This window comes from Vipera ursinii, assembly GCF_947247035.1.
Source record: "Vipera ursinii genome assembly, chromosome: 10".
Classification (NCBI taxonomy): Eukaryota; Metazoa; Chordata; class Lepidosauria; order Squamata; family Viperidae; genus Vipera; species Vipera ursinii.
This window is the reverse complement of record NC_139520.1, coordinates 4653926-4668541: the sequence shown is the minus strand read 5'-3', so window position 1 is coordinate 4668541 and position 14616 is coordinate 4653926. Positions and strand designations below refer to the sequence as shown.

General features: G+C 48.3%; 1 protein-coding gene across 2 annotated transcripts in view; it reads left to right on the top strand.

The window, feature by feature from the left end:
- BCAR1 (BCAR1 scaffold protein, Cas family member) overlaps window positions 1-14616 on the top strand; it is a 63188-nt gene that overhangs the window by 43115 nt on the left and 5457 nt on the right. Inside the window, exons 3-5 of one of the 2 annotated variants that reach the window (XM_083370668.1) lie at window positions 6359-6508; window positions 8752-8847; window positions 13188-14309. In XM_083370668.1, coding sequence (XP_083226794.1) covers window positions 6359-6508; window positions 8752-8847; window positions 13188-14309 — 1368 coding nt within the window. The remainder of the gene's footprint in view (window positions 1-6358; window positions 6509-8751; window positions 8848-13187; window positions 14310-14616) is intronic. The other variant, XM_083370669.1, reaches the window with a different exon arrangement.

The window sequence follows — 14616 nt, the reverse complement described above, 5'->3', positions numbered from 1 at the left end:
GGCTTGGAGGCATCATCTGGAGGGGGCGCGGCATCAAATCGAGGTCCGGACGGACCACAAGAATCTGGAAAGCCTGCAGACCGCTCGGAATTTGAACCAACGCCAGATCCGGTGGTCCCTCTTCTTTGCGAGGTTTGACTTCCGGGTGCGGTACATACCAAGCGGGCACAACCAGAGAGCGGATGCTCTGTCCAGGAAGCCCGAGTACACCCGAGTGGAAGACAAGCTTCCGCCCAGGACCGTGATCCCCGTCGAGTCTTTTGCTGCGGTGCGGGAGCCGGTGGATATACGGGCTCGGATCCGGGAGGCGCAGCAGCAGGAGGCGTGGGTGGCTCAGCGGAAGGAAGAGGTGGGGCCAGATTCGCCTTGGTCGGTCACGGATGGACTCCTGTATTATCGTGACCGGCTCTATGTTCCAGGAGGGCCACTCAGGGGACTCGTCCTCAGCCAATGTCATGATAACCCGGCTGCGGGGCATTTTGGCCTGTTCAAGACTCTGAACCTGGTCTCCCGTACATTCTGGTGGCCCCGAGTCCGACACGATGTCCAGTCTTATGTCACCTCCTGCGTCCCATGCAGGCAGGCCAAGTCAGCGACAGGGGCCCCGCCTGGTTTACTGCAGCCTTTGCCAACGCCCAAGAGACCCTGGGGGGCTGTGTCCATGGACTTTCTGACGGATCTACCCCCATCCTCCGGCTTCACGACAGTGTTTGTGGTGGTGGACATGTTGACCAAGATGGCGCACTTCATCCCCTGTCGCGGCTTACCGTCAGCTCGCGCCACTAGTCGCATGTTCATCCAACAGGTGTTCCGGCTGCACGGCCTTCCCGATAGAGTCGTCTCCGATAGGGGGGCCCAGTTTACAGCCCGCTTCTGGCAGGAGTTGATGCGGGCGTTGGACATTAAGGTTTGCCTCTCGTCCGCGCATCATCCTCAGACCGACGGGGGTACCGAGAAGGTCATCGGCATTTTGGAGCAGTATCTGCGCTGCTACGTTAACCTGCAGCAGGACAATTGGGTGGACTATTTGGCCATAGCCGAGTTTGCCTTTAACAACTCGCAGCACACCTCCACGCAGATGACACCGTTCTTGGCCAATGTGGGTTATCACCCTCGGTTTTTCCCCCTTTCTCCCGTGGACTCACCGGAGCCGGCAGCGAACGAATTCATGGCGGAGTTACAGGCGATCCATCGGTTGGTGCGACGGCAGCTGGAGAAGGCCAAGGCCGACTACAAGAGGTTCGCCGATCGGTCGAGAAGGGATACGCCTCCATTATCGGTGGGGGATCGGGTCTGGCTGTCCACCAGGAACCTACCATCCACTCGGCCGGCGAGGAAGCTGGACCACCGTTACCTTGGACCGTTCCCAGTCGAGGCCGTCATCAACCCGGTCGCCTATCGTTTAACTCTGCCACGTTCCCTGCGCGTGCACCCCGTCTTCCATCGGTCCTTGTTGGTCCCCGAACAACCGGCTTGTCCACTTCGCCAAGCGGAACCTCCCCCATCAGGACCTCGTGATGGCGACAGCACCCCCGAGTACGAGGTCGCCAGCATCAGGGATTCCCGCTGGCTGAAAGGTCGCTTCCAGTACCTGATCGAGTGGAAAGGGTACGGGCCGGAGGACTTCACATGGGAAGACGCGACCGCCGTTCATGCCCCTGCGTTGGTGACTGCGTTTCACGAACAGTTCCCATCCCGACCGCATCCGGATCGGCAGACCCGGGGGAAGGGCCCTGCGGTGCGGGATAGTGTTGTGACTCAGGGCCAGCCTGTGGGTCCGACAGCCGGGTCCGATGTATCGGAGGACTCAGATGTGGGGGAGGAGGGAAACGAACCGGCTGATGATGATTTGGAGACTTTGCAGAGTCCTCAGCCGGGAACCTCTTCTCAGCTGTGTGAGCCCGAGAGTGCGGAGGATGATGACCCACAGCTGGCCCTGTTCAAGGACGCCCGACGCAGGAGGCAGACGAGCAGGGACAAACAAAGAAAGGCTATGGGACTCCTCGGGAGGAGGCACAGGGAGACCACGCCCTGAGCTCTCTATAAAAGAAGTGTTTGGGGAGGGGCTGGTTGCTGAAAGCAACTTTTCCGTTTGAGAAGTCAAGCTCTTGTATTCTTGTAACAGTGTAATTAAAACTTGGCAGAAGCCTTTTGGTCTTGGACGCTTTCCAGACTCTTCTTTTGATTAGGGGTGCGAGAAGAGGGCTGGTTCAGAACAGTACCGGGCCGCGGCATGCCAGCAACTGGTCCGCACAAACAAGCAAAGCCCCATCTGCAGGATGCAGGCAGCACATGAAACCAGGCCCCTCCCTCCTCTAGTCCACGGAAAAACCTTTCTCCGCAGAACTGGTGCCCAAAAGGTTGGGAGCTGCTGTCTTAGAACATCCCTTGAATGCTACTTCCGGGATGAAACTGGATGAAATTTGCTCCAGAGTGTGCTTTTCTGGGATGCTAGTGAGCAGCTGAAGAAGCATAGAAAGAGATAAAATGTCCGTCCTTATTATTCATTAGAGCATCCGGGCACAGGACTTTATCACTAGAAGGGGAAAAAATTAAAAAGCCGTCTTAGCTGACGAAAATTAGCAGTGTTGTATCAGCGACAATCTTGCAATCAATAATACAAAGCGTAAGTAAGAAGGGCTCCTGTTTGTTAATCATATTTAAGAAATGTTCTTTCGCTTAAGTCAGGAAGACACACAGAACCAACAGAAGGAAACAAAATACAAAGGGGAAACAATCATATCCCTTTAAATCAGGGGTGGGGAACCATGGGCCTTTTATGACTTGTGGACTTCAACTCCCAGAATTCCAGAGCCAGCCATGGCTGTTCACAAAAAGGACCAGGGGTCCCCACCCCTGATTTAAATTATAGTGGACAACTCCGGATCCCTTGGGTCATTGTTTCAGAGAGATTTCCTTATAATGGCAGAGCTTTTAATGTACTGGGGGGAAAAATAAAAATTCAGGGATGTATTCGCCTATATTGAATTGTATAGCATCAACACATATTGCTAAGCACATTGGTTTGTGCTTAAATTGTAAGCCCCCCTGAGTCTTCGGAGAAGGGCGGGATATAAATGGGATTAAAATAAAATAAAAATAAAACAGCTGACCACAAGAAATATTACGTCAAATAATTTATTATAATTTTTGTGTCGTAAAATGTTTTATAAAATCTGCCAAATTTCAATTCCAAAGGAGTTATGGGTCCTAAATTTTGGTCACATTCTGTTAAGTTAGCCCATTTGAGGTACCTTGTTTGAAAAGGTTTTGCCCTACGATGCATCGTTTTGCCCAAGTTAAAGGTTACAAACTCAAGAATCATAGACTCCTAGGGGTAGAAAGGGACCTAGTTCAACCCCCTGCCCAAGGCAGGAGACCCTATACCAGGGTTCTGCACCCTTGACAACTTTAAGACTTGTGGACTTCAGCTCCCAGAACTCCTCCACAAGTCTTAAAGTTGTCAAGGTTGCAGACCCCTGCCCTATACCATGCCAGACAAAGGGTTGTCCAATCTTTTCTTGAAAATTTCTATTGATGGAGCATCCACAACTCCAAGAGGCAAGGTGTTCCACTGGCTAATTGTTCTCCTTGGCAGGAAATTCCTCCTCATTTCCAGGTTGGGTCTCTTTCTGATAAGCTTTCACCCTTGCTTGGGAAGACAAAAGGATCTCCTACTTGAGCAGGGAATTGGACTAGAGATCTCCAAGGTCCCTTCCAGCTTCTGTTCTGTTCTGTTCCATTCTTGTTCTTGTTCCTATTTCTATTCTATTCTATTCTATTCTATTCTATTCTATTCTATTCTATTCTATTCTATTCTATTCTATTCTATTCTATTCTATTCTATATTCTATTCTATTCTATTCTATATTCTATTCTATTCTATTCTTATTCCTATTCCTATTCTTATTCCTATTTCTATTCTATTCCTATTCCTATTCTATTCTTGTTCTTGTTTCTGTTCCTTATTCTATTCTATTCTATTCTATTCTATTCTATTCTATTCTATTCTATTCTATTCTATTCCTATTTCTATTCTATTCCTATTCCTATTCCTATTCCTATTCTTGTTCTTGTTTCTGTTTTCTATTCTATTCTATTCTATTCTATTCTATTCTATTCTATTCTATTCTATTCTGATAATAATTGCAGAGTCAGCCAGATGTTTTGGCATTTTTGTTTACCTATTGAGTCCTTACCCAAGGACCTGGGATAGGCAGATGTGGATGTTTGATGGTATTACAGATATCGTCACAGGATGGAAGCAGTTCCTAGTAAGGCCGCCTTTTGCAATTGACTAATGGCAAATTTGTCAATGCCGATGATGGTGTTCAAGTGGTGCTCCAGTTGTTGATGTTGTTGTTATGCTGGCTTGCTCTGAATGATGGGCCTCTGCTAGAGTGATCCATGGTCTGTATACAGCTACCCATGCAGCTAGTCCAGTTCATAGAAAAGATTGTCAGAGCTGCCACCATACGCTTGAGCTTTGCCTCTCTAGCTGCCAGCCTGCCATAAACTAGGTGGGGGGAAGGAGCCGAAGGGAGACAGACGTAGTTGGTGGGAAGAAGTTGCCTCTCAGAGACACTCAGAGTTTTCAGAGGTTTTGCCCTTGAAAGAAGAGTGCAAGACCGTTGCAAAAAACATTTTATGCAAATATAACTGGACAACAAGGGCCCAGGGGAGAAGAGGGACTGGCCCGGGAAAGTTAACCGGGAAAATTTGGTGCACGGACTTCAGTTCTGACTTTGCTCTTCTGTAATCCACTTGGCTTTTAGTAAAAGTATACCTTTCACTATAGGTAGAGTCGTGGGTCTTCCTTTGCTAAGGGACCGAGTTGGGGCAGGTCTGACAAAGATTTTCTGTCAGGGAGGGTCTCCCAAGAAAAAGAGGTCCTGAGAGGAGTTCTTGATGGAGTTGGCCATCTTTCTTTCCCGGCCACGCCCACCTACCCTAAAGAATGGAATGGAAAATAGAATAGAATAGAATAGAATAGAATAGAATAGAATAGAATAGAATAGAATAGAATAGAATAGAATAGAATAGAATAGAATAGAATAGAATAGAATAGAATATTATGAGAATATGAGAAGTTATGAGAAGCTGGAGAAGCACCAGGGCCCGAAGGAGGAACTAGAGAGGATGAGGAAAGTCCAGGCCAATGTGGTCATGGTAGGAGAACTCTGGACCAAGACCCCTAAGCTGGGAGAAGGTCTCCGACAGATCCCACAAATGGCATCAGAACACTCTATCCAGGAGAGTGCAGGGCAAGGAACAGCTAAGATTCTGCGCAGAGCCATCAAACTTCCAGGAGTCCGACAGAAGACCTGAGATTGAAGACATAGAATAGAATAGAATAGAATAGAATAGAATAGAATAGAATAGAATAGAATAGAATAGGATAGGATGGGATGGGATGGGATGGGATGGGATGGGATGGGATGGGATGGGATGGGATGGGATGGAAAATAGAATGGGATAGAAAAGAGAATAGAATGGAATGGAATAGAATAGAATATAGAATGGAATTGAATGGAATATAGAATAGAATAGGAATAGAACAGAACAGAATAGAATAGAATAGAATATAGAATGGAATATAGAATGGAATGGAATGGAATAGGAATAAGAATAGAATAGGAATAAGAATAGAATAGAATAGAATAGAATAGAATAGAATAGAATAGAATAGAATAGAATAGAATAGAATATGGAATGGAATGGAATATAGAATAGAATAGAATAGAATAATAGAATAGAATAGAATAGAATAGAATAGAATAGAATAGAATAGAATAGAATAGGGATAGAAAAGAACAACAGAATAGAATAGAATATAGAATGGAATGGAATGGAATGGAATAGAATAGAATAGGAATAAGAATAGAAATAATAGAATAGAATAGAATAGAATATAGAATGGAATGGAGAATAGAATAGAATAGAGCTGGAAGGGACCTTGGAGGTCAACCCCCTGCTCAGGCAGGAAACCCTATACCATTTCAGACAAACGGCTGTCCAGTCTCTTCTTAAAAACTTCCAGCGTTGGAGCATTCACGGCTTCTGGAGGCAGGTTGTTCCACTGGTTAATTGTTCTAACTATCAGGAAATTCCTCCTTAGTTCTCGGTTGCTTCTCTCCTTGATGAGTTTCCACCCGTTGCTTTCTGATGCTTTGGAGATTAGGTTGGACCCCCCCCCCTTCTTTATGGCAGCCCCTCAAATATTGGAACCCTGCTCTCTTGTCCTCCCTGGTCCTTCTTCTCATTAAACTAGAGATACCCAATCCCAGCAACCGTCAGGCCCCTGGCATAGGCTTGAACATAGTAGAGGCCCTGGACCATCCTCTCCTTTCCTTGGCAGGTGGTGGTGCCCACACGGGTGGGGCAGGTCTACATTTACGAGTCCCCCAAAGGAGAGCAGCAGGATGAATATGATGTCCCCCGACAGCTCCAGGAGATCTACGACGTCCCCCCCACACGGGGCTTGATGGTCAACAGGAGCGGACAGGAAGTGAGTGCGCCAGCTTTGTCTCTTGGGGCAAAGGGGGCAGCGGGGTGGGGTGGGGTGGCTGGGAAGAGACCCCGCTTTTATGCTCCTCGCCCAAGACATGTCAAACTGGGCTTGGGATGTATGTTGTTGTTGTTTAGCTGCGAACTCGTGTCCGACCCATCGCGACCCCATGGACAACGTTCCTCCAGGCCTTCCTGGGACGTATACGGACTCTTTAAAGATCACTTGAATTTTGTTTATTTGTTTGTTGCACGTATACGCCTCCCATCTCCCCCTCCGACGTGGCTCTGCCAATTTCTTGCCCGCTTCAGCAATAGCGGCAGGGAAGGTGGGGATTTAAGGGCTTACACAGGTAGTCCTCGACTTACGGCCAAAGTTGAGCCCAACCTTTTTCTTGTTAGGTGAGACATTTGTTCAGTGAGTTTTGCCCCATTTTTACGGCCCTCATTGTCACAGCCGTTAAGGGAATCACCAACAGCTGATAAGTTAGTAGCACAATTGTTAAGTGAATCTGGCTTCCCCCATTGGCTTGGCTTATCTAAAGGGGGGTCACATGACCCCGGGGACACAGCAATGGTCATACGTATGAGTCGGTTGCCCAGCATCCAAATTCTGATCACATGACCCTGGGGATGCTGCAAAGGTCGTAAGTGTGAAAAACAGCTGTCAGTCATTTTTTTCAGTCCCGTTGAAAGTTCGAACCGTCACTAAACAAGCTGTTGTAAATCGAGGACTATATGTAGGCTGCTCCAGGCAGCTTCATCTTTTCTTAATGCTGATTGCTTTTTTGTAAAGCAATAATTTTTTTTTCAAACAATGTTAAGTGAACTTTACTAGGCAGCAGCGATCAGAAGAGGCAACTTTTTGCGTTGTTAACCAGGGGTAGGCAACCTTGGCTCATTTATGACTCGTGGACTTCAACTCTCAGAATTCTGGGAGTTGAAGTCCACGAGTTATAAAAGAGCCAGGGTTGTCTACCCCTGGATAGACCAAGAGGTGAAAGAAAGGTGGAAAAAAGAAAAGGCTAAAGTAAAAATGGGGAGATGAATAAGCTAACCAGGGATCAAAATGATCCTGGAGACTGCACTTTACTAATATATCATGAGTTACAAGTAGTCCTCGACATAAGCAACCCATTTAGTGACCGTTCAAAGTTACAACGGAACTGAGATAAGTGACTTATGACCATTTTTCACACAACCGTTGCAGCAGCCCTGTGATTTACATTTGGTTGCTTGGCAACTGACTCATATTTACGACGGTCACAGTGTCCCGGGGTCATGTGATCCCCTTTTGCAACTTTCTGACAAGCAAAGTCAACGGGGAAGCCAGATTTCAGGTAGCAACCTTAAGAATGGCAGTGGTTCACTTAACAATCCTGAACAGAAAGGTCGCAAAATGAGATAATACTCACTTAAACAATTGTCTCGATTAGCAACGGAAATTTTGGGGTCCGTTGTGGTCGTACGCTGGGGACTAGCTGTATGAAATGATAAAATGTCTTGCACCACTTTTTTAAAGAAAAAGTAACTTAAGAATCACGATCAAGATCCAAGCTAAGGATACCTGGTTAAGAGAGCAGAAATCAGCCATTCAGATAACAGGCCAGAATAGATGGGTGATAAGCAGTACCAGGGACCTGATTTCTCATGAAGGTAGAATTAGGACTCGGCCAACCATCCTCTCATCAGAAGAACCGCTGCTTCCTTGCTTGCTTTCCCAGTGCCAGCTGGCATTGCAAAGGGATTGCCTCCTGTGGGAGGTGGGAGATTGGAGAGCTAACGAAGGAGCTTAAAAATTAAGGAACTTGGGCGCAAAGGCCCTGCTCCACCTTGGTCTTGCTCTTTATACCAACAGCAACAGCAATTAGACTTATATGCCGCTTTATAGTGCTTTATGGCCCTCTCCAAGCAGTTTACAGAGTCAGCCTGTTGCCCCCAACAGTCTGGGTCCTCATTTTACCGACCTCGGAAGGATAGAAGGCTCAGTCAACCTTGAACCGGTCAGGACTGAACTGCTGGCAGTGGGCAGAGTTAGCCTGCAATGCTGCATTCTAACCCCTACGCCACCACGGATCTTTTATCAAAGAAAGCGGGTGGTGGGGAAGCCAGAAGCTACTCACGAGGCCCGCCATAGCTCAGAATCCTGAGACGAGATGTGCAGGGCGGAGTAGATTGGAGAAAAGCAGGGAGGGAATTTGGTTAATCCCCTGAAAGCAAGTTCACAACGTTTCCTTCGACCAGGTCTACGACAGCCCTGCGATGGTGGGCAAGACCGCCCACAGCGGAGCCCATGAGATCTACGATGTGCCGCCCAGTGTGGAGAAGACCCTGCAAGGGGTGAGTGGGGAGCCAGGAGCGCCCTGGATTGGGGTGGAAGTCGTGGTTTAGTTAGCTGGAAGGGGTCTGGAGAAGGGGCAGTGGGGTTGAGCCAGTGGAAGGCCCCCTGGTCAATTATACCGGCCTGCTGGTCTTTTTGGCAAGGCTGGGATTTAGCCATCGTGTCTCTTCTGTGGGTTTGCCTTTGTGTATTGTGAGAAAGCCTCTCCTGCATGCAGGTAGTCTTCAACGTATGACCGCAACTGAATTTTTTGAAACACTCTGTTGCTAAGAAAGACGGTTTGTTCCGTGAGTTTGCCCCATTTTACAAGCTTTCTTGCCCCAGGAAAGAGCTTCTGCTCGTCTTTTATAGGTAAGTAAATTCCGGCCACAGTTGAGCCCAAAAGTCCTGTTCCTAAGTCAGGGGTCGGCAACCTCGGCTCTTTTATGACTCGTGGACTTCAACTCCCAGAATTCCTGAGCCAGCATAGCTGGCTCAGGAATTCTGGGAGTTGAAGTCCACGAGTCATAAAAGAGCCGAGGTTGCCGACCCCTGTCCTAAGTGAACATTTGTTCAGTGAATGTGGCCTCATTTTGCCACCTTTCTTGCTGCAGTTGTTAAGTGAATCACCGCAGTTCTTGAGTTAGTAACATGGTTGCTAAGTGAATCTGGCTTCCTCGTGGACTTGACGGTCACAAATGGGGATTACGTGACTTTGGGACGCTGCAACCGTCATAAATGCATGGCGGTTGGCTAAGCGTCCGCATTTTGGTCACTTGACCACAAGAAGGCCGCAGTGGCCATAAGTTTGAAAAATGGCCAGAAGTCACTTTTTTCAGTGCCCTTGTAACTTTAAATGGTCGCTACCGGTAGTTCTCGACTTACAACCACAATTGTGCCCAAAATTTCCCTTGCTCAGTGGGACAGTGGGCTAAGTGAGTGTTGCCCCATTTTGCAACCTTTGTTGCCACAGTTGTTAAAGGAATCGCTGCCGTTCTTAAGTTAGTGACACGGTTGTTAAGTGAATCGGGCTTCCCCATTGATTCTGCTTGTGAGAAGGTGGCATGACCCCGGGACATGGCAACTGTCATAAATATGAGTCAGTTGCCAAGAGCCTGAAATTTTGATCACATTGACCATGGGGATGCTGCAACGGTCGTGACACTTTTTTCGGTGCTACGGTAATGGTGCACTAAATGAACCGCTGTAATTCGTAGACAACCTGTGTGTCTTCTTCTTCCTTGTCTGTGCACAACTCAGCCTCCTTTGCTGGACTCGGGATTTGGCCTGGAACAAAGGGAAGACTTGGGGGCCTGAGCAAAGAGGATGCTCAGAAACGAGACAGCAGAGCCTGTAGCTGGATACAAGGAGTCCTCGAATTACAAGCATTCGTTTAGTGACCAGCACTGAAAAAAGTGACTTACGATCGGTCCTTGCACTTATGACCGTTGCAGCATCCCCATGGTCTTGCGATCAAAATTCAGGTGCTTGGCAACCGACAAGTATGTACGAGAGATGCAACATCCCGGGGTTGTGATCGCCATTTGTAACCTTCCCGGTTGGCTTCCGACAGGAGGAGCCAGATTTCTTTAACAACCACTTAATATAATAATAACAATCACGTAATATACTTAATAACCCCGTGATATACTTAACCACTTGTAATTCGTTTGAAATCCGTGGCAGAAAAGGTTGTAAAGATCAGGTATGACTCACCACCTTGCTTATCAGCAGAAATCCTGATCCCAAATTGTGGTCCTAAGTCACAGAACAAAATTGCAAAATTCAGCCCGAGTTGCTGAAGGATCATATCTTGACTGCCTAAACTGGAGGAGGAGTTTGCATTGCTAGTTTTTATCACTCCTGATATTTACTGTATAGGTCCCTTGACCCCCACCCCCACCACCCCACTTGAGATGCCTCATTAAAATCAGATTGTGAATTGTTAGAACTGGGCATTTTGCCACTTGCTCCTTCGGCTGACACCTTCCTTGCCAGCAGGAGTCGGTGTTTCTGCACATTCTGTGCCTGGAGGACACACACACAGACACACAGAGACACACACACACCCCAGAATCACACCCTTCTTCTCCAAGGTAATAAAGTAATTATTAACTTTCCTGCCCTTTGTTTTACATTCAAGTCCTTGAGGCAAAGCGAAATTGACAATTGGTTTCTAAATGTAGTCCGAAAGGAAAAATAAAATAAACATTGCAGTTCCTTAATCACAGGGCCCTAAGTATTTGTAGCTCTGGGTTTCTCAACTGCTAAGTCTTTGCTTAATGATCACATGTTTCATTTTAACCCTGCTGTGGTTTGTTTGACAACTGTGACCAAGAAAGTCACGAAATTAGAATTTGCTCTGCTCTTTATCCTGCTGTGGCCTATACCGCCCCTTATCTATCATTCTAGCCTCCTTGGTCCTTCCCACGTGTCATCATCACACCTGGAAAGTAAACATCGGGACCAGGTGTTATACAGAAGCACAAAAGTAAACAAGTACAGGCAGTCCTCAATTTACATCAGTTCGTTTAATGACCCTCAAAGTTACAGCAGCACTGAAAAATGTGACTTATGGCCGTTTTTCACAGTTACAACTTTGCAGCATCCCCATGGTCATGTGATCATATTTACAATGGTTGCAGCCTCCCACGGTCACGTGATCCCCTTTTTGCGACCTCCTGACAAGCAAAGTCAATGGGGGAAGCCAGATTCACTTAGCAACTGGGTTACTAACTTACCAACTGCAGCAATTCACTTAACAACTGTAGCAAGAAAGGTCATTAAATGGGGCAAAACTCACATGACAAATGTCTCAGAGAAATTTGGGGCTCGATTGTGGTTGTAAGTCCAGGACGACCTGTACTGAGAGCAAAGGACTTCAGCTTCTCAGAGTTACGATGCCATGTTAGTCGAGGGTAGCCAAACACCCGGAGGAGTCTGGTCACACCTTTGAGGACAACCAAATATTTTCTGGACTGGCATAAGCCTTTGTGAGCTGCAGCTCCCTTCTTCAGAGGCACCGAGGGCCACACCGAGATGGAAGCCAGCTTTTATTGCAAACCTACATCAGTTTAGCCTAGTGTTTGTCAAACTTGACAGCTTGCAGAGGTGTGGCTAGCTGGCTGGGGAATCCTGGGAGTTGAAGTCCACATATCTTCAAGTTGCCAAGTTTGACAAACAGTGGTTTAATCCTTCACAGCATTTTATGGAAGCTTGCATTTTTTTTCTCATAAAAATTGTTGTTTTAAGACAGGGGTAGGCAACCTTGGCTCTTTTATGACTCGTGGACTTCAACTCCCAGAATTCCTGAGCCAGCCACGCCGAGGGAAAAGGGAGAGGTTTCCATACTGAGCCAGGTTGCCTACCCCTGCTCTAACCAAACCACTTTGGCACATCCACCCCACCCTTTTGTTTCTTGAGAATTTCTCTCGAGTCTTGCATGACTGAAAATTTTTCTGAGTGATGCTTTTGAGGATCAGGCTGCAGATGACAGCATGCCAGCTTAGCCATAGCTTGTGAGGCATTAGATAAACTAGACTTTGCCCGAGTCACAACTACAGCTAGTTCTCGACTTTACAACCATAGGTTTACTGAGCAGTTGAAGTCACTAATGTGACTAAAGTGACTGAAAAAAGTGACTTATGACTGTTTTCCCCACGTACAACCATTGCAGCATCCCCATGGTTGTATGATCAAAATTCGGACACTTGGCAATTGACTCATATTTATGACGGTCACAGTGTCCCGGGGTCATGTGATACCATGCGACAAGCAAAGTCAATGGGGAAGTCGGATTCATTTAACAACCAGGTTACTAACTTAACAAATGCAATGATTCACTTAACATCTGTGGGAAAAAGGTTGTAAAATGGGGCAAAACTCACTTAACAACTGTCTCGCTTAGCAACAGAAATTGTGTTCATAAATTAATCCAAGAATCTGGTCTTTTGAAAAAAAAAGTGTCTTGGAAGTATTTTTACCACATTTCATTTTCTCCCTTGGTACCGTTTCATGAGGACAAGGTTGAGATGAACAAAGTAACAAGGGTGACAATACAGGTAGTCCTTGACTTATAACAGATCATTTGGTCAGAGTTATGATGGACCTACCTTCGGGTGATTTATGACGTGGATTGAAAGTTCTGTCGGTCGGGCCCCTGCCTGTCATCTCACTTAACTTTGGGCAATTTGCAACACGGCCACTGTTATGACTGCTGCAAAAAATATTGTATAATCTGGTTGATTACATGCCTGATTTTACAACCATGACATCTTATGACCGTAATGGGCAGGCTCTGTTACAGTTTTATGTGGAGGACTACCTGTATAGAATTGGGACAGTTGATTTATCTCTGCAGGTGTACGACATCCCTCCCTCGGTCAGCAAGGATGTCCCAGACGGCCCCGTGAGGGAGGAGACCTACGACGTGCCCCCCGCCTTCTGCAAAGTGAAGCCCTTCGACCCGTCGCGTCATCCGCTCACCCTGGCCCAGCCTCTGGCGCCCCTGGCGGAGCCTTCCTTGCCCGAAGACGTCTACGATGTGCCTCCACCCAGCACTAAAGGGATGTCAGAAGCTCAGGAGATCTACGACGTCCCACCAGGGCTGAGAAAACTGGCCAGCCAGGAGGTGTACGACGTGCCCCGAGAGCTGCCGATCAGCAGTAAGGACGGAGAAGGGGACTACATCTACGACGTGCCCCCGCAGACGGATCGGGCCGACGGCAAGCGGCTTTCGGCCTCCAGCACGGGCAGCACCCGCAGCAACCTTTCCAACTCCTCTCTGGACACGGTGCCCGTTCGGGAAGCTCTGGACAAGGAGTTGCCCCTCGACCAGGATGTTGCGATGGAGACGCTGGCCCGGCTCCAGAGCAGCGTCAACACAGCTGTCTCGTCTCTCATGTCTTTCATCAGCGGCAGCTGGCGCAGCCTCGAGAGGATGGAGGCCCACGCAGGCCACATCCGGGGGGCAGCTGAGAGCATCAAGGGGGCCCTCAGGGAACTGCTGGAATTTGCTCGTGGGGTGGTGGGCAGTGCCGCCCAGGCCTCCGACCGCTCCCTCCATTCCAAGCTCAGCAAGCAGGTGCAGAAGATGGAGGAGGTGTATCAGGCGCTACTACGGCACAGCCAGGCCTTGGAGAGTTGCGGCTGGGCCCCCAGCGCCCTCGTGGCCAGCAAGCCAGGGGCTCCGGATGACCTGGAGCACCTGGTCATGTACTCGCGGGGGGTGCCTGACGACACCAAGCAACTGGCCTCCTTCCTGCACGGCAATGCCTCGTTGCTCTTCAGACGGACCAGGGGGTCCCCGGCCTCCTCCGGGGAGGGCAGCCACCCCCACGGCACACCCTCCGAGAAGGCAAGCAACATCCAGTCACGGCCCTTGCCTTCTCCGCCCAAGTTCCTGGCCCAGGACTCGCCCGACGGGCAGTACGAGAGCAGCGAGGGTGGCTGGATGGAGGATTACGACTACGTGCATCTGCAGGTGGGCTTGGTCTTGGGGCAGGAGGGCCGGGAGGGAAGGGCCAATCACAGGGGGAGGACTTGTCCACCTCACACATTTGGAAATGCACCCACAACGGGGCGATCTTGTCTGGTAAGTTCTTGCTGCATGCCAAACTGACAATTTCTGGCAGTTTCTGACCGATCTTGACTCATCTCATAAGTCATGGTAGCGCAGTGGTTAGAATGCAGCACTGCAGGCTGCTTTTGCTGACTGCTGTCTGCCAGCAGTTTGGCAGTTCGATCCTGACTGGCTCAAGGTTAACTCCGCCTTCCCTCCTTCCAAGGTC